The sequence below is a fragment of the Equus przewalskii genome, chromosome 1 (genome assembly GCF_037783145.1).
Source record: "Equus przewalskii isolate Varuska chromosome 1, EquPr2, whole genome shotgun sequence".
Classification (NCBI taxonomy): domain Eukaryota; kingdom Metazoa; phylum Chordata; class Mammalia; order Perissodactyla; family Equidae; genus Equus; species Equus przewalskii.
In genome coordinates, this window is record NC_091831.1 from 41,552,229 (window position 1) to 41,570,748 (window position 18,520).

General features: G+C 38.1%; 1 protein-coding gene across 4 annotated transcripts in view; it reads right to left on the reverse strand.

The window, feature by feature from the left end:
- Nucleotides 1–5,126: 5,126 nt before the first annotated feature.
- Nucleotides 5,127–18,520, reverse strand: part of A1CF (APOBEC1 complementation factor) — an 81,838-nt gene continuing 68,444 nt past the window's right edge. For all 4 annotated transcript variants that reach the window (XM_070562408.1, XM_008518425.2, XM_008518424.2 and 1 more), the window contains 3 exons: nt 16,088–16,224; nt 15,219–15,376; nt 5,127–12,284 (listed from right to left, as the gene is read on the reverse strand). In XM_070562408.1, coding sequence (XP_070418509.1) covers nt 12,133–12,284; nt 15,219–15,376; nt 16,088–16,224 — 447 coding nt within the window. In that variant the 3' untranslated portion in view covers nt 5,127–12,132. The remainder of the gene's footprint in view (nt 12,285–15,218; nt 15,377–16,087; nt 16,225–18,520) is intronic.

Consider the following 18,520-nt stretch of genomic DNA (forward strand, 5'->3'; position numbering starts at 1 on the left):
CTTGCCTTCCCCATTAAGAGTTTCTAGGGATAAGGTCATCTCTCTTCTTCTTCCTGGTACAGAGAGGGAGGCACCTTTTACAGATAGAGGTTTACCTTACAAATGTAAATGTGTCCCAACAAGGGCAAGTTCCATTCCCCAGAGCCTCCTTCCCTGTCCCAGTTTATCAAAAGCAATCAGCCCCAAACAATCCTGATGCCAAAGAGACATATCCTGCGGTGGCCAATTTCAGGTCCCTACAAGCTCATCCCCCCCTTCCTTCACAAACGCAAGTATCTCTCAAAGAGCAAGCAAATTCCACTCCTCGGAGCCTGCTTCTCATCTGTAGTTTTAAAAGTAACAGCCTAAAATCCTCATCAAGTATGTGTAGCCTGGGGTGAACCTGGAATTTATGTCCATTAATAGACAGGTTTAGGAATTTCCCCTCTCCTTTCTGGGAGTTCTCTTATGTTCTGTCTTCAGGGACTCCTTTTCCTAGTTCCTCTGGCTAAAAAGATGTGTTTCTCTCAGAGTTTTAGCTTCCTGTGTCCTCATGCAGTTCTACGCTACTGGGTCTGCTCTCTGGGTAAAGGGAGCAGGAGAAAGTAGTTAAAATGAGGGTTCCCCCATACTCGTTCTCTTCAGAGCACGGGGTCCTCTTTTGTGGTAGCTTTGCCTGGAGAGATGAGTTTTCTCTAGGGTTTTACATGCCTGTACTGCTGCTGCCACCACTGCCATTGCAGCAGTGCAGCCTTGCAATGAGGTTGTGGGGTGTGGGGGAGGACTGGCAGAGAAAAAAGAGAATAAAAAGGAAAGAATAAAGACAACCCTAACCTCAAGGATTCCTTCTCTTTCGCATTGTCTGGTCCTCAATGATGCGGGGTTGGTGAGCCGAGGAGTCGAAAGAAAGATTTCTTGGACTCTCAAGATCTGGCGGTAGTGCTCTTTTATTTAGAGAATAGTGTGGAATAGCATGGGGACAGGACCCATGGGCAGTCAGGCTGCTGCATGGGGACAGGGCCCACGGGCAGGAGGAGCCACTGCTGCTGCCTTGAGTTGAAGGTTAGGGCTAATTTTATAAGGCATGGGTATGTGAGTCATCTCTTTATAAGACAAAGGAAAGAACATGAAAAAAAGTTAAAATGGTATCAGTGTAGGTGGGGTCTGGTCATTGGGTGATCCCATGACTTTTAGACAAAAATCAAATCGGATTAAGTAAAGGTCAGAAGCCACCACCCTAAATCAGTTACAGGAGATTGCCAGACAGTAACCAACTTAAGTTCTTGCCTTCCCCATTAAGAGTTTCTAGGGACAAGGTCATCTCTCTTCTTCTTCCTGGTACAGAGAGGGAGGCACCTTTTACAGATAGAGGTTTACCTTACAAATGTAAATGTGTCCCAACAAGGGCAAGTTCCATTCCCCAGAGCCTCCTTCCCTGTCCCAGTTTATCAAAAGCAATCAGCCCCAAACAATCCTGATGCCAAAGAGACATATCCTGCGGTGGCCAATTTCAGGTCCCTACAAGCTCATCCCCCCCTTCCTTCACAAATGCAAGTATCTCTCAAAGAGCAAGCAAATTCCACTCCTCGGAGCCTGCTTCTCATCTGCAGTTTTAAAAGTAACCAGCCTAAAATCCTCATCACTCAAGAGCTTCCTTTCCTGGGCTTATTGTTAGACAGGGGGCTTTCTCTTGGAGGTTTCAGTATTTATACTTGTTGCATAATTCTGTGACTCAGGTCACCCTAAGATTAAATCCTGAGGAGATAAGGGAAAACCCCCTCCCTCCCCCCCTAAAACTCACTACCATTATGGATCAATCTTTAAGTTTTGACTTCCCACCTCCAGCTGCCTGCTAGAATTTTCTGTTGTAATCAGTAGGAGAAATAGACTGTGTTGGTTTACTTCAGTTTGGACAGTGCCAGAAGTCTGTGAGCCTGATTTTTAATTGTCCCTTAGAGAAGACAAATGGGAAATTTCCATCAGAACCATAAGTCCCATTTGTAGACTTTTGTAATAATAATGACTTCTATTTATTTGATTCTTATCATGTCAGACACTGTGACGGGTACACTAATGTACATAATCTCAGTCAATTCTCATAGTAACACTAGGAGAGAGATGTTATAATTTCTGTTTAATGGATGAGGAAACAGAATCAGATAGATTAAGTAATTTTCCCAAGTTCCCAACCGTTAGTAGTTGGCAAGCAAACTCATTTCTGTCTGCCTCCAAAGTCTGTGCTCTTAGCCACTCTGCAAGGCATTAATGGGATTAAAAAGAACAATGGGAGCCACACTGAGATTGACCTCGAATGCTCGAGTAGCAGGTCTGAGTCTACAAACACAAGCATGAAAGAAAAACATCACATTATTTTTCTGTAACCCACCTTGATTTTTGACTAAACTCCCATCTTGTGAAAGAGGTAAAAACAAAATCTTGCCAAGGTTCATCCTCCCATTCCTGAGATTGTGCTATAATATTTGGTATCCTGCATAGCAGTGGGAATGGAGGATCTGGTCCTCATTATTGAGTCACAGAGATAACTTCCGAGAAGGTCAATGTCTCTGTCCCTATAGCCCCTTTCATTTCCTTTGAGAATTCCCTGCCATGTTTCGGGCATGGACTTGTATTTGAGGTTGCCTGAACCTGCTCTGCAGCCAATCTGCTCTGAGATCTTGTTACCTCTGGTTGATGCTACATGGAAGCAGCATCCAGATTCCCTATGTTCTTGGTTTTTTAGATCTCTTTCAGCTCTCTCTCCCTGTCCTCATTCTAGTTGGGGATGAGGGCACGCATTCTTCCCTTTGCTTCTCTGTGATACTCTGTCTCTACCACAAATCACTTTCTCCTACTCTTTCACTTCCTCCAAAAACCCTATAAATTCTTTGAATTGCTGAAGCTTTGGGGAACCACAGCCAGAAAGGCTTACATGGAGTCTCTGTTTGATGTTTCACCAGATACCTTTATTGAAGCAACGATAGACAGATGGACCAGCTGAGAAAGGGGGAAAATACAGTGAGCATAGAAGTAAGTTAATATGTTCCTTTCTCTTTCTCTACCCCTTCCTCCTTCCCTTTTTGCTTGCCTCCATCCTTCACTCCTGCCCTTTATCTGTCCCTTGACTCCTTTCTTCTTTTTACTCAATCAGCCTTTTTGGGCACCTCTTATGAGATATATCCAACTTCCTTAGCTTTCATCCTCCCTAGTATTGGGCACATGCTCCTGCATACTGACAACAGCAAGTTATTCATAAACTTAAAAATTGAATTTGTTCCTCTGATTTTGCATAACAGCTTCAGTGACTCTCAGATGATAAACACATTTGCATTCACTGTAACTTTACAACTTTTCACTGTTGTATTGGTTATCTATGCTTTACAACAAATTATCTTGAAACTTAGCAACTTAAAATAACAACACTTATTATCTTACAGTTTCCATGGGGTAGGACTAGGTGCAATTTAGCGTGGTCTTCTGCTTCAGAATCTCTCGTAATCTTCAGTAAATGTGTCAGCCCAGGCTGCAGTTCTGGCGAGCTCTAGGGAGGTGAGATCTGCTTCTAAAGCCAATCACGTGGCTGTTGGCGAGACTAAGTCCCTCACAGGCTGTTGGCTGGAGGCTGCCTTCAGTTCCTTGCCATATAGCTCTTCCCAAAGCACAGCTCACAACATGGCAGGTGGCTTCATGAGAGTGAGCAAGCAAGAAGACCCAGCAAGATGCCAGCAAGATGGAAATCACAACCTTTTATTACTTAATCTCAGAAGTGCTATCCCATATTCTATTCATTACAAGTGAGCCACTAGGTCCAGCCTGTACTCAAGGGGTGGGGATTGGTGTGAATGGAGTGAATATTTAGAGGTAGGATCAGTGAAACTGTCCCTACCAGGACAGTATGTTCAATGGGTGACAATACTTCAAGAAATTCTGAGGTAAATCAACAGTTTCCTCTTAGTTGGTGAAGGGGAGCCAAGATTCATAGGCATCTAACATGTGCCAAGCCCAGTGCCAAGTGATCTCACATGCCTTACTTCATTTTGTCCTCACATCTTTCCCATGACGTAGGTATTTGTGGCAGACTCTGTTAGTTTTCCTCAATATTCATTCTTCCATTCTTTCATAGTAAAACAATTTTTTTTTTATGGTTGCTCAGGTAAAGACTACATTTCTCATTCTCTCTTGTACCTAGGTGTGGCCATGTGCCTAAGTTCTGGCCAATGGGCTGTACGCCATAGTGCTGTGTGGCAGCTTCCAGTAAATCTCCTTAAGGGAAAGCTAGCAGGTGTCCTTTCCTCTTTTTCTTTGTCCTTCCTCTGTCCTTCTATTTGGAATATAAATGCCATCATTTTAGACTATGAGACTGAGCCCATGCAAGTAAAGCAATAAGGAAGACCTTCTGTTCATTACATTGTGAAGCACAATGCCAGCATTGTACTGCCTTTTGGGACTTTTGAGTGAGGGACAATAAACTGCTATCTTATTTCAACCACTGCTATTTTGGGTACAGTCACCTGCAGCCAAACTTAATCCTATCTAATTCAGAATTTGGTACTTAGAAGTGAGGTGCTACCTGTAACAGAAGTCAAAATATGTGGTATTGGCTTAGTGCAGAGTTGGCAAACTTTTTGTAAAGGGCCAGATAGTAAATATTTTAGGCTTTGTGAGCTATCTATGGTCCTGGTCACAATTTTTTTTTAAAATAGCTTTTTAAAATGTAAAAGACATCCTAGCTTAGTCCTTTGAATATGTAACAATCATTCTCAGCTCAAGGGCCCACAAAACGTAGGTGGCTGGCTATCCTCAAGGGTTAGTTTGCTGACCTCTGCTCTCATCCTTTAGGGATCAGCAGAGGCTTCCAGGGTAAATGTTGACTTCAGAGCCCACTTACCTTTTTGGAGTCATGTGTTTTCTCATTGTTTTTACTTTTTGAGTATTTCTCTTGTTTTCTTTATTGATTGGAAAATAATGTACCTAATTATTAAAAGTTACATTTACTCTCAGAAGATGCACCAGAGGGAACTTTTGTAAAAGATGCAAATGTGAAGAAATCACCCAAAGGATATTGTAATTATGGGTCATTAATATTCAGGTATTTATAAAGAGTAAAACTTTAGTTTTCAGGAAAGAAAGAAATCAGCAATTCACGTTGATACTTTTTAAAACTTTATAATAGTACTTGAAAATTCAATTACAATAATTTCACCATCCTGGAATTACAGTAGTCATTACAATGTTGCATTATTTCTCATTTCATGTGATTTATGATTCTCCGGTGCCCGATATGTTTATATCCTCCAAACCAATGATTACTATCCCAATGAATGAATGTTGCAACGTTACATAGTATATTTAGCTAGATCACAGAGTTCTATAAAATATTGTACTCAAAGTACAAAAATAAGTGCTTTATGCACACTCTTTAATACTGTTTTTGTCTCTTTCTTTTGGTACCTCAACTAACTAACTTCACATAAATAAAGTCAATAATAACAAAAAAGAAAAGAAGCAAGAGGTGGTTTAACATCTGGAAACTAGACATACATTTTGCTGACAGCATGCTTTTCATTAAGAGATAGAGGATAACAACATCTGGTTATATTGCAGTCAGAAAAAAAGGAAAGAACTCATGAAGGAATAGGAATAAAAATACCACTAATTACATTAAGTATTTCAACCAGTGACAATGATGGATTGATTTAAATAGACTTATCTGTAGCCTGTGAGCCCAAAGACCTCTTAAGAATTACACTAAGAAATGCCAAGTTTCAAAATAAAATTTAAATTCGAAAATAGTATGTATACTTCATTGCAAATCATTTATTGCAAAAACTATAGGTATGAGTAACCTTGTTAAATAGATTTTTGAATTTTATAAATGCAAGTATATGTAGAAAACAGAAACAGTTAATAACCAAAATGTTTTCAAGTAAATAAAAAGCATGGATACCTGCTCATGAACATCATGAATCAGTGTGGGAATTTGTCATTCCATGTTTTAAAGCTTCTGGATCTCTAACTAAAATTTTTTCTTCTTTCTTATTTTTCTATACTTCCCCAGGATTATATAAATATCACGGGGAAAATATTTGAAAACTCATTTTGCTTAACAGCAATAATAATAGACCAAGAGTCAAATTCATCTTTAAAAAGGCTTACTGTACCGACTTAGTGTTGGATAGTTATCATGGAAACAAAGTTTAGAACAGAGTTGATTTATTTTTGGGATTCTGACTAAGTGACAAAACCTGCCAGCTGATGCACTTAAATAAGTGTAATTATATTCAGTTATTAAAAATGTAGACTGGATCACTAGACTGTGTACCCCATTAAGGCAAGAAATAAAACATATATTTTTATATATATTTGTATTCATAGTTTCTGGCATAAGAGTAGGTGCATAGTAAAGACTGGTCACGCATTCTATGAAGGATAGCTTCATGGGTTAATTTCAATAGAAACTGTGTAATTTGTTTAATTCTCAATATTACTAAAGAAAATAAAGGAACAGTAAAAAGGAAATTCTATAAAAAAGGAAAATACCTGTCAATATTATTTTCCATTAAAAAATAATCAAACCTTTATATAGGATTATATGATGATTATTGGTGAAGAATAGTTCATGAGCAACCATAACGGTGAAGTTAAATGTGAGGGAATTAGTGTTTGAGCAAATTTGTAAAACACAGAAGGGAAGAAGGCAATGTGCTTTTTAAAGTGAAAGTTTCCACAAGAAGTCCTTTCCGGTTTGGGTTGTAAGTAGTTTGGTTTAAGGAAGAAAGGAACCAGCAAATGCTCTAGGACCTTAGGACCTTACTAATGCCTGTGGATCTTGATAGGCCAAACGTGTCCCCAAGAGCTGTCTTTCATCTTGTCCCCTGCCCAGTCTGGCCTAGTGGCTGCTAGCCCTGTCAACTGAAGGCAGAACTTAGGACCCAGAGCCCAGGAGCAGTGGGAGGAGAATTAGGACCAGAAAGAGGCTGGGTAGAGGGACAGCTAGGTTGGGGAGTGGACTGAGGGTAATTATGGAGGAGAAGATGATGCATTCTTCTCTGTTTACTGTGCTCCTACCCCAGTCAGAAAGAATAGCTGGGTCCATTAGTTTAAGCTGTATCTGCTCTGGAGAGGATAAAGTCAATTCTACAACATTAAAAAAAAAAGAGCCATAAAGATGGGGCCACTGCATAATTTGTTGTCTAAACTGGGACACATTTGGGAGTGAGAGGGCCTATTAATATTTATAACGTGGGATCACAGTCCTAAGCCAGGACTGTCTGGGCACAACAAGATGTACTGTCACCCCAGAGAGATGTTGCCACACTTTGAGTGAGGTTGATATTCTTCAATCTCAGAGAAGTTCCGGCAGGCAGCTTACTTTCTTTAAAGTACTGTTTCTTGGTATCTCCCTTCCCCTTAGACAAAGTAACATAAGTTAAGACAGAACAAAGCATATTCTTTTTCTTTATTTCCCCCTAAAAACAGGAGAAAAGTCTACAAGGGGGAGGTAGATGCAGAAATGTTCTGTATTTTCTTCCAGGCACTTTTGAATGAATGAAAGCTTTTGGTTTCCGAATTATTTTTCACTTCTAGCTTGGTTATGAACTTCCCTTCACTATTAGCTAAAGTATAAGGTTTTCTTTTATCTTTCCTACTAAGCTGAGGAGAACTGGAGTCATATAGAGTTTGCAGTCCCCCATAAATGAGTCCATGTGTTCAAGGTGTACACTGCTGCCCCGATTAAACCTATACATTCTGTATAAACAGTCTAAGAAAAAGCTGGCTTTTAAAATGTTGGACACTTTTGGGGCTATAGAATATTTTACAGCCGTTTTTTACTGAATAAAAAAATATTTTAATCCCTAAGTAAAGAAATAGGGTATGAGTGTCAGAGAAATCTCGTTTTCCTGGTAGTTTCATTCATTATAGCAGGACTTGCGGTGCTTTGTTCTAACATTGGCAAATACAAACAGATAGTCTGTTGGATACATTACACTTTTCTATGAATATGGTCTCGTAAAACTCAGCATTTTCAAGATGTCACTAGGATGAAGTAAAATGTCAACATCAGATTTGACCATCAGTTTAACAAAATCCTGTAGTTAACGGTTGCGTGTCCAGTAGGAACGTTTGTTGCCTAGTTTATCTTTGTCTTCCAATAAGTATATGAAAATTGCTAAATTATGCTATTCGTGTTTTCTTTTGAAAGTATTTATCACAAAGTTCACTTATGGTGTCATATTTGTAACTTAGTTTTGTCTTTAACAGGTGTATCTACAATATGTAAAAATGTATCTACAAAATATAAAAAATGTCAAGTCTCTAGGTTAAATTGTAGGTGCGTTTTCACCCCTTGGGAACCTCCATATGAGTACAGGAGGGGGTAATATCATGGCTTTATGTGAATATTGGGGCACATTGTTCACTTTTGGGAAATCTTGGATAGGGCTAGAGTTGCAACAATAATAAATTTTACAGCTTTGAATACAAAGGCAATTTACTCAAAATCCTAACTGTCTTTACTGACCCTTATTCTGCAAAAGTCACCTGGAAACTATCCCTGTCCCCATGGATTCAAATTGTGACCCAGCTGTCCACAACAGAACTAGAAAATAGTCATTTAAAAATATAGTGAAAATTAACATAAACTGAAAATTATATTGAAGCAATATTTATGAAAAGCTAATCTATGCCATTGGAAGAATGCTTTTTTTAAAAAAAAAAAAAAAAACCTTTAAATAAAACTAAAGCTAATTTCCTGCATAGCTACTATCAATGCATAGCTATAATTTAATTTCCATCCACTATTAAAAAGATAAGGAACTGTGGTTTGGAAATATGTTCTCTTTTGTGAGATATTTTTTGAAGTCAATGTTTTCTTAACACGAGGTAGCTTTCTAGCAGCATTTTGGGTGTTGGTACCCGAACATAGTGTGGTTGGGATGATACAGGTTTGGGTGGGAGTTGGGAGGGACAAACTACTCATCTAGGAGAATTACATTTTGTTGTGGTTAAAGGTGGTCTTCTAGTTCTTCTAATGGCGTGGGAGAGAGGGGCAGCAATTCGAGAGAAGGCAGCGTTTTTACAGAGAGAATCTACTCTCACTGCTGTTCCAGCTCCTCCTAAGTAACATTGGCTGATTTTAATTCTCACTAAGCTATTAATTACCAAAGTTGAGAAACCCAATTCTAATTTACTAGATGTATCTACATTATTGGTTTGGGTGTTTTGTTATTATCACTTTGTTTGTTGACTAATTTTAATTTTTTCTATGAGGAATTTTTTCTAGGAAGCAATCAAGTTAGAAATAGCAGAAATATGGATATTGTGTATCGCTATCCATATGATAGGTATTAAATAAGGGCTAATTTCTGAAGTCTAAAAATATAAACATCATGCAAAATAAACCTTTGGTTCTACACTTGATTTTTTAAAATGCCACTTTTTAAAGTTTCAGTCTCATAGACAGATTGACACTTTCTATGAATATGTTCTAGTGGAATTCAAAGTAGTCTCTAGATTTTACTAGAATGAGGTAAAATTTCAGCAAAAAATAAAACCACATCTACTCGGTTGGATAAAATTACGCCTCAGGAGGTAAATGTCATGAATACTTGTGTGTTTCCTTGAGCAAGTGACACACTCTTCCAGTGGCAATTTTCTTGATACGCTGACATTATTTCATGTTTAGGTCTTTGCTCTTAACCTTTTAAAAAAGTGATTATGATTTAATCTGGAATAATGACTTTTCTCATAAAGAGATTCCTGTATTAGCTAATGTCTGTTCATTTGATTAAATTGAAAATTCCTCTGGATCAAATCTATTTCACATTGACTGGACGTGCAGAGCGCCCTTTTCCATTTGTTTTCAAAGATTTTAAAGAACATTAAAACTTTTGTTCTTGGAATTTGCAACGCTGTTTTGGACTGAGTAGGAATTTGCCTGCCCCTAGTGTAATCACTCTCTTTGAGTATAAAAGCAGGTCTGTGGGGGAGTGTGAATTTGAACCTAAGAATTGCTTAAGGCAGAATTTTTCACTTTCTCATTTTTAGGATTAGTTTGACCCAAGAATTAGTTTGAAGCCAATGTGAATTATATATAAATTTATACTTTTTCTGAGATAAATATATGTAAAAATATGATTTGGCTATTATTTTTAAGTTAGACAATTTTTCTTTCATTTTTATATTTAACAAAAGTAAAATAAAAAGAAAACTATTAAGGGATATAGTAAAAATACCAAGAATATAGCAGTTCCCAAACTTAGTTCCACACTGGAATTACCTAGGATCTTTCAAAAATATTGATGCCAGGCTCTGACCCCAAGACATTCTGATGAAATTGGTGTGAGACATGATCTTGGCATTGGCGGTTTGAAAAGCTCTCCAGGTACTTTTAATGTTCAGTCAAGTTTGGGAACCACTGTTCCAGGGAATATGAGGAGCAAAATTTAAAGCTAAAAGCACGAGCCCTTTCAGGGTTTCGTGGTAGCGTTGACGTGTTTCATATCTGATTGGAGTTATTAGAACTGAAAGGTTACAAGGACTTTTAATTGTTATTGAAATTTACTTGATTTTGATTGGAATCTGGTCTGATTTCAGATCACAGAATTCCATTCTTGAATGACAAATTGTTCTACGCTGTTGTGTTTCTATTTTTCCTTGAGTCCTGTAGAATTTTAAAAGGGCCAAGGGATTTTTAAAATGGAAATTCTAATACTGTATATCTTAAACTACCGATGAGACTGGAGTAGGAGTAATAAGTATTTGGTGTTCAGACTTCAATTATTTCTATTGTGAACAAAAAGTAATCATTTACAAGGATGGCAAGAAAGTAGTGCCTTCTATTCCTTTCTATCTCAGTTTTTGTAGCGCCCTCAGCCCCATCAGATGTTCCTGGAGAAGCAGCCCAAAAGTCTTGGGGATTTTGGCATATACCCCCTTGCTGAGTGTTTCAAGAATCAGCTGTGATGGATTTAAGGTTTTCCTCTGACAGCTTCAGGACCAAAGGACTCAGATATGGTAAAGCTGTCTGATGCTTATTGAAAAGAAAAGGAAAGGAAAGGAAAGTAGAGGGCTTCTTGATAGATTTAATATAAGTGGTCTAGATAATCCAAGGCTAAACTCAGGTTGATATAACTGTCTCTGAATGCTGGACGGTGGTCTGGGTGCTACAAAAAGACCAAAGAAATGAGAGTAAATCCTCACTTCTCTCTTTGTTTGAAATGACTTTTCAGCCAATTTGGTGAATAGGAAAAAGCATCGTAAGTAATATTCTGTAGATTTGATTTACTTTTTTGTGATATTAGAGATGAGCAAAATGAGACTGACATGAGGATAAATCATTACGGAGAAGTCAAAACGTTTACAAATTAAAAAAATCATTTCCAGTTGAAACGATTATTGTGTTGTGGGGATCCTTGAGAAGGGCACGTGTTCTAGGGAAAAAGAGGAATGGGCTAATGAGTTTAAAAAACAATGGGCTGGGATTTGTTTTAAACATATCTGCAACACATCACATCAATTTCCAGGAAGTCCCAAGGGGCTGCAAGGGACAGAGAGATCCTGACCTATGACAGTTTGACTGGATGGAATTTTCAGACTGAAGTGATGCTGACTCCATCCAACCTTGGACAGTGTTTCACAAACTTCAGCCTGTAAACATGCCCTGTAGAGCGGGCAGTGGGGAACATGTTTTGAAAAGTATTCTCCTACCTTCCCTCTGCCTGTTTGTGATTTTGTGTATCACAAAAGCAGCTGTGAGACAGGGCTGAGACTCTGGAGTTTACTTAGCTCTGTTGTTACTGTTCCTGACTGCCCAGGTCTGCTCAGCCCCTGAACGCTTGTTAGCGAAAAGATCTCTCTCCGCTCTGTCAGAGTTTGTAAACATACTCCCGAGACACTCAGGCACCTTGGAAGGACAACTTTGGGGGGCAATATCTCTTTAGCTTTCTATTAGACAAAGGGCTCCTTAACATTTGATTTAAGTAGGAATAACATTCTCCTATCACAATTGTACAATTGGTATAAGCTATATAGTCTCGGGAAAGGCATCATTTTAGGAAAAGTATTACATATGATTATTAGGGAACTGGGTTAGAGGTTTATTACTTCTATATAGAGTTTTGTGGGTCTTATTGTTAAATTAAGAGAAAGATATCTTCAGAAGGCTCCATATCCATCCCCTCGGGCAGTCACTGCAAAAGTGGGGTAGACCTCGTATGCTGTATATGCTGCTAGGTCTTGTCCGAGGGTCACTGCTTGCTTGAGCTGGGCTGCAGACACAGGTGCAGTTGCATTAGGGACGGCATATCCTGGACGGGGAGGCAGAGAAAACTTCATGAAAGGGATTCAGATTTCCTTCCTTTTGGTTTATTGTTTTCTTTTTGGAATACGAAAATTTAACATATTGCTTAAAGCCAACAGTTAATGTGTACATTTAAAACATTGCTCTCAGGGATCGTAATATCTGGACCCCTTGATGAGGGGACAGTATTCCTCAAAATGATGTCAGCCACCTGTGTCAGAATCACTTCACACTTAGAGAATTAGAAACATTGGGCATAGGTTCCAAAAAATGAAAACTTAACAGAATGCTGACCTGCTTAAAGCTTGAAATTTAGAACTTTCTCAGAGGGTCCCAGAATTTATAAAGGAGCAGAAGCAATTGATAGGTTGGCAGAGCGTGGGGGTCTGTGCTATGTGGGTCTGGTTTGGCTATACGCCCACTCCCACCTAAATAAAATGTTAGAAACCATTGCTTTTACCCAAGAAGGATGCACACAGACTGGGTAGACCAGTAGGAGAAATATTGAAAGTTTTAGCATATTTCTATATAGCACCATAATAGCAAATAGCCTGTCCACGTTTAGACCTAACTGGGAAGGGCAAAAAACATCTTCTCCACCCACCATCGCGCTGTCTTTGGTGTGTGCAGAGGCCTTGATGCTTGTCCTCACCCTCAGAGAACCAAGGGGTTTGAGTGGTAAGGAAATCACCTCGTGCTTCATATTAGTGTTGTGTCTAGGTGATTAATGTTCACTTTTGAAGAGAGTATAACAGTTATTATCTAAAGTCAATACTTCCCTGTTAATATTTTAGACCAAAACCTGGGTATTTCTGAGATCATCCAAAAATTGTGAAAGATGACAAGAAACAGGGAAAAATATCCTTAAGTAACGAGTGGGGACTTGATTAAAAAATACAGTCCATTTGGTTTACATGCTGTGGAAGTCTGCCAACCCCAGACACATTGATTTCTTTCTGGTGGCTTCTCAGGAAGTGGTGGCAGGAAGCTGGCTGGACTATTTTTCAAAAAATTGAATCCACTCCTTGGCTCGTGCACTTTGGGCAATAATGCTGACTAATGTACTAGCGAAGTCTGGTACATTTCCCAAGGATATGAAAAATGTGTTAACAATTACTTTCAAAATTTTGGAAATAGTGTTTCCAAAGTAAATAAGTGAGCGAATAAGGACTATGTATGTGTGTATAGCATAGATTTTTATCTTTAGGGATTTTGAATGTTCTTTTTCAATTTGGCTAATTTCTTAAGTGCAAAAGTATTTGTTTCAAACAGATTCTTCCCTTGGAGCCTATTATTCTTTGCTTGACTCCACAGCAACGTTGTAAGAGAGGCTCTCAAATTCTTAGGCATTCCCAAGACAACCCTCATGCCCTAAATATTTTTTACTTCTTGCAGAAGCAAAGAGAAGTGAGGATGAGATACAACATTCTTGGGTAAAAGCAAATCCTTTCCAATGTGAAAGCAAACTTTAACTGACAGTGGCTCGTTTATTTTTATAGTACGTTAATTAGGTGCCTTTGGGGTACAGCTTTCTGAAAGACAGGGGTTCAACTTTCTCCAAGAACTGGGAAACCCTGGCACAAGTCTTCAGCAGACAGACACGTCAACACCATGTTTTATGGAAAGCAAGCACGGGGCTGATGGCCCCAGCCCAGCCCAGCAGGGACCTTGCCCTCTGCAGTGGCAGCTGTTGCCTTGGTAACCTTGCAGGGGCGTGCCACACATCTTCTCCATGTTCTACAGAACAAAGCTGGAATTGAGGTCACATTTGCCTGTGAAGCATGATTACTGTCAGCTTCACTTGCCAGAATAGAGGATAGATTCACAATTTTTGAGGAATAAAAGAAAACGAGAATGATCCCCAGGTGTTATGGACGTGAGGAATATAGCAATTCTCACACCTACACATGAATTAATCGATCCATAGGGATGTTTTATTTCTAGGTCTAGTCAGAACTCTCTGATTTAGGTTTATGGGGGTAGACCGACACAGTGACAAGTCAGAATAGCAAATTTCTTCAAAAGAGATAAACTTTTATTAGTAAAACAGAATGGAGTCTAACTGCTGATGAAAAATTTTCAAAAGAATTTTCTTGTCTGATCCCCTTTAATCTCTAGAGGATTCATTTTTAATTATTAACGTTTGTTGTGGGTACGTACAAATAGGGAAAAGTCTTTTAAATGTGACCCTGAAGTCATGTTGATCTACAGATAGGCTTTATTTTAAGCAATAGCATATGCCCCAGACCAAAATTATAGAACAGATAAAATGAGGCCTGTTTATCCACATATGAAAGGATCTCTCTGTCTCACACACACACACAGAGTTTTTGACTTAAAATAGTTTAAGAAAAATATGATCTATACATTTCTTTCAGAAAGCAAAGTAATAAAAGTAGAATCAAAGATTAGAAAAGGAGCCCAAGGATTGCTTATGAGTTGATTGACCTTGGCCAAATTACTTAACCTTTCCAGTACTTGGTTTCCTCATCTGTCCAATGGGTATATGACACAACCTACCTCTTATGGTGTCATGAGCATTACTAAGATAATATAAGGCATGCTGGGCATTTAGGTGAGCGCCTGGCACATGGTAAGAATTCAAATAAACATCAGCTATTACTATGTAGCTCCAAAACTCTCTTACTAAAAGTAAAAACCAAACCAAACCAAACCAGATGCAAAGAGATAGATTCATTCAAGATCACACAGCTGCTTAAAGCTGAGCCAAGACCAGACCCCACTTCTGCTGCCCAGCTCAATTCTCCTTGCCTTATACTTTTGATGGTTCGCTTATCTGGCAAATTCTTTTTGGTCACAGATCATGTAAGTCAGATTTATTGTAGGTGGTGTTCACAAACACCTCTATGAGTGCATGGTACCAAGTAGGGTTTCCCTACTCTCTTTACATGGTGCCATTTCTGACGTGATTTTTCCATACCTGGAAAAGCAGCAGCAGAAGCGGCAGCAGCAGCAGCAGCTGTAGTCGGGGCGTCAGCTCCATCAGTGGGGATGCCCAGGGTCTGCAGGGTGTACTCGGCTGCGTAGGTCTTTGCTTCATCCACATAGGCACTTAGTTTTGGAGGTGTGAAAGGGTGGCTGGAAAGCATAGTCAGTCAGAGTAGGAATTTTAAACTTGTGCTCCTGAGACAGGTGAAAACCTAAGGCACTGTTAGCTTTTTAAGATGATCAGATAATAGAATTTTGTGTGGGTATTTTTCATTCTCTTTGCTATTAAAGCTTCTAAATTTACATGCATGTAGGACCATTTGTGAATTGACCTAGAACGTCAGTGATTGATGACCTTCCTGGAGCATACTTCTCACTCATTACATGACTTTTCCAAGGTGCGCGTGAAACACAATGGTTCCTAAAATATGTAGAAATGTAGGTTCATGGTAAAATTCAGAAGGTGATATCCACTAACGGAGAGGTTATGTCTTTGGTCTAAAATTTAAATGATGGGGGATGATGTTATTATGTATAAAATGGCAATTTCTTATGGTTCAACCTAAATTCTACAGAGATGAAAGAATGGGCTATGAGTTTTCAGTTCTATTACATTTTACGTCTGCAGTTTTCCACTGGGTGATTCTACTGTATAGTCTTCATTGTCAGTGTTGAACTTGGGGGCTTGGGGATGGCAGTCTCATAACTGGCACATACATCCTGACATTTGTCTTTAATAAGAAATGAGTAGGTGGGTAGACTTGAATATTTACCTTATTTAGATAGTGATAAAATACACTTAATTTACAAGAGCTCTTATTCTAAAATCTAAAGGATTAGGAATTTGGAGAAGTTACGCACATTGCAGGATTCTGGCTGGCCAGAGCAGGAATGCTTATTTTGTATAAGAATAGTTGTCTTTGATCTTGTCCAATGGCAGAGTGCAGCTGATACACTGGCTGTCCCCAGTTATTTTTCTGACAAATTTCTTCTAATATCTACAAGAGTAAAAAAGTGATTTCCCTTTCAAATGTCACATTTGCATTAGTTCTCCAGCTTTCAGGTTTTTAAACTCTAATCTTCAGAGTTTAAGCTAATATAAGAAGATATAAAATGCCACATGGTTTAATGACTCATAAAATTTAAGATGAACTTGATTTGAACTCCATTTAAAATGTTATGTCTATTAATTCATAAAAATCATTTTCACACCATTTATTCTAATATGTTTTTAGTTTAGTCTGTTAGCTGTAACTTTTTACCAATAGTTTAATTTTATGATTCGTTTGATGTATTTATCCCATTTTTTAAAAATTGAAATTCCAGCACTGTGTAGCTGGATTTACTCATTATTATCCTCAATCCTTCTGTTTATAATGGTTTAGAGAAAATAATCTAAGAATGTTTTCTTATTTCATATCATTCACTTCGCATTTTCGTAAAAATAGAGTGTGCGAGTTTAATGGGTTAGTGTTTATTGATGAGCACTAATAGATGGGTGTTGACAGTCATAATGTCTTTGGCAAAACACTACTTCTGGCTGTATAATCTGATTTTTAGCATATTCCTACATGTTTTTTTCTTCTTCTATCATTACTCCAAACTGAATCTTCTTTAAAGGCAGATATTCTTTCATCCTGAAGCCATTTTTGGTGGCCCGCAAGCCTTGATGCTCCACTAGTCAGCAGATTCAGTAAACTGTGCAAAACAGAGCATTTCTGAAAAAATAACTCTTTAGGGCAGAACCATGCCCCAGGATGAATCTATGGGGCTTATCTCATTTGTTCTAACACTAACCAAGCTGTAGTAGCATCACATTTTCCAGTTTACTAAATTTGTAGATTGCTCCTATCTTATCTAATAACTTTTTCTTTTTAATACTCTCAGTTTTGTAGCATCTCTTGTCATCTACAAAGCATTCTCTAACATTCATGGGCAATAATAAATTAGCTTTAGATGGCAGGTATTCTAAAGGAGTACCAGCTCTAGCTACTGATTCTGCAAGGCAGTACTTGTCCTTCTGCTCTTCTTGCTGGAAGTTAATAATTCTACCATGGAGTTGTGAAGGCTCTATCAGTGTTAGTTGGGGGTGACATGGTCTTCAATTTCTAGGCCTTAGTTGCAGAAATTCAGAGACAAATTAATTAAAGAACTTTCATTGACTGATAGAGATGGTTACATATTAATATAAAGCATGACCAGTTTCTAACCTGGGTTTGATATAAAAAGCAGAGGTCATTAGTTATGCTATAGCAGCTCTTAGGACTATTATAAAGAATTTATGGTGATGATTATTTTTTATTTGCTTAAAAGATTTCTAGGTATCCCAGTACTTTAATTAGGTTCCTTATTTTGGGTTTTAAATCAAGATAGATTGAATGACTAGCTTTTGTATTTTCTGAGCAAAGCTCCATCATGGTACTTACTAGATTTTATTATAATTATCTGTTTATGTGTCAGTATCCTCTTACTGTATTTCCATATAATTTTTCCAGTTTTATTGAGATATAATTGACATACAACATTGTGTAAATTTAAGGTGCATAGCATAACAGTTCGACTTACATATATTGTGAAATGACTACTGTAATCACAAATCTGATTTCTTGTCTATGAATTTGTATTTTTTTTATATTTTACATATAAGTGAGATCATACAGTATTTGTCTTTCTCTGTCTGACTTATTTCACTTAGCATAACGCCCTCAAGGTCCATCCATGATGTTACAAGTGGCAGTAGTTCCTCTTTTTTATGGCTGAATAATATTCCATTGTATACATATACCACAACCTCTTTATCCATTCATCTACCAATGGACACTTAGGTTGTTTCCATGTCTTGGCTACTGTAAATAATGCTGCTATGAACCTGGGGATGCAGATATCTTTTCAAGTTAGTGTTTTTGTTTCCTTTGGATATACTCCCAGAAGTGGAATTGCTAGATCATATGGTAGTTCTATTTTTAATTTTTTGAGGATCTTCCATACTGTTTTCCATAGTGGCTGTACCAGTTTACAATCCCACCAACATCCTACCAACAGTGCACAAGGGTTCCCTTTTCTCTACGTCCTCACCAGCACTTGTTATCTCTTGTCTTTTTGGTGATGACCACTCTAATAGGCGTGAGGTAATACCTCACTGTGATTTTAATTTGTATTTCCCTAATGACTAATGATGTTGAACATCTTTTCATTCACCTGTTGGCCATTCATATATCTTCTTTGGAAAAATGTCTATTCAGGTCTTTTGACCATTTTTTGCATTATATTCACTTTTCCATCTCCAACACCAAG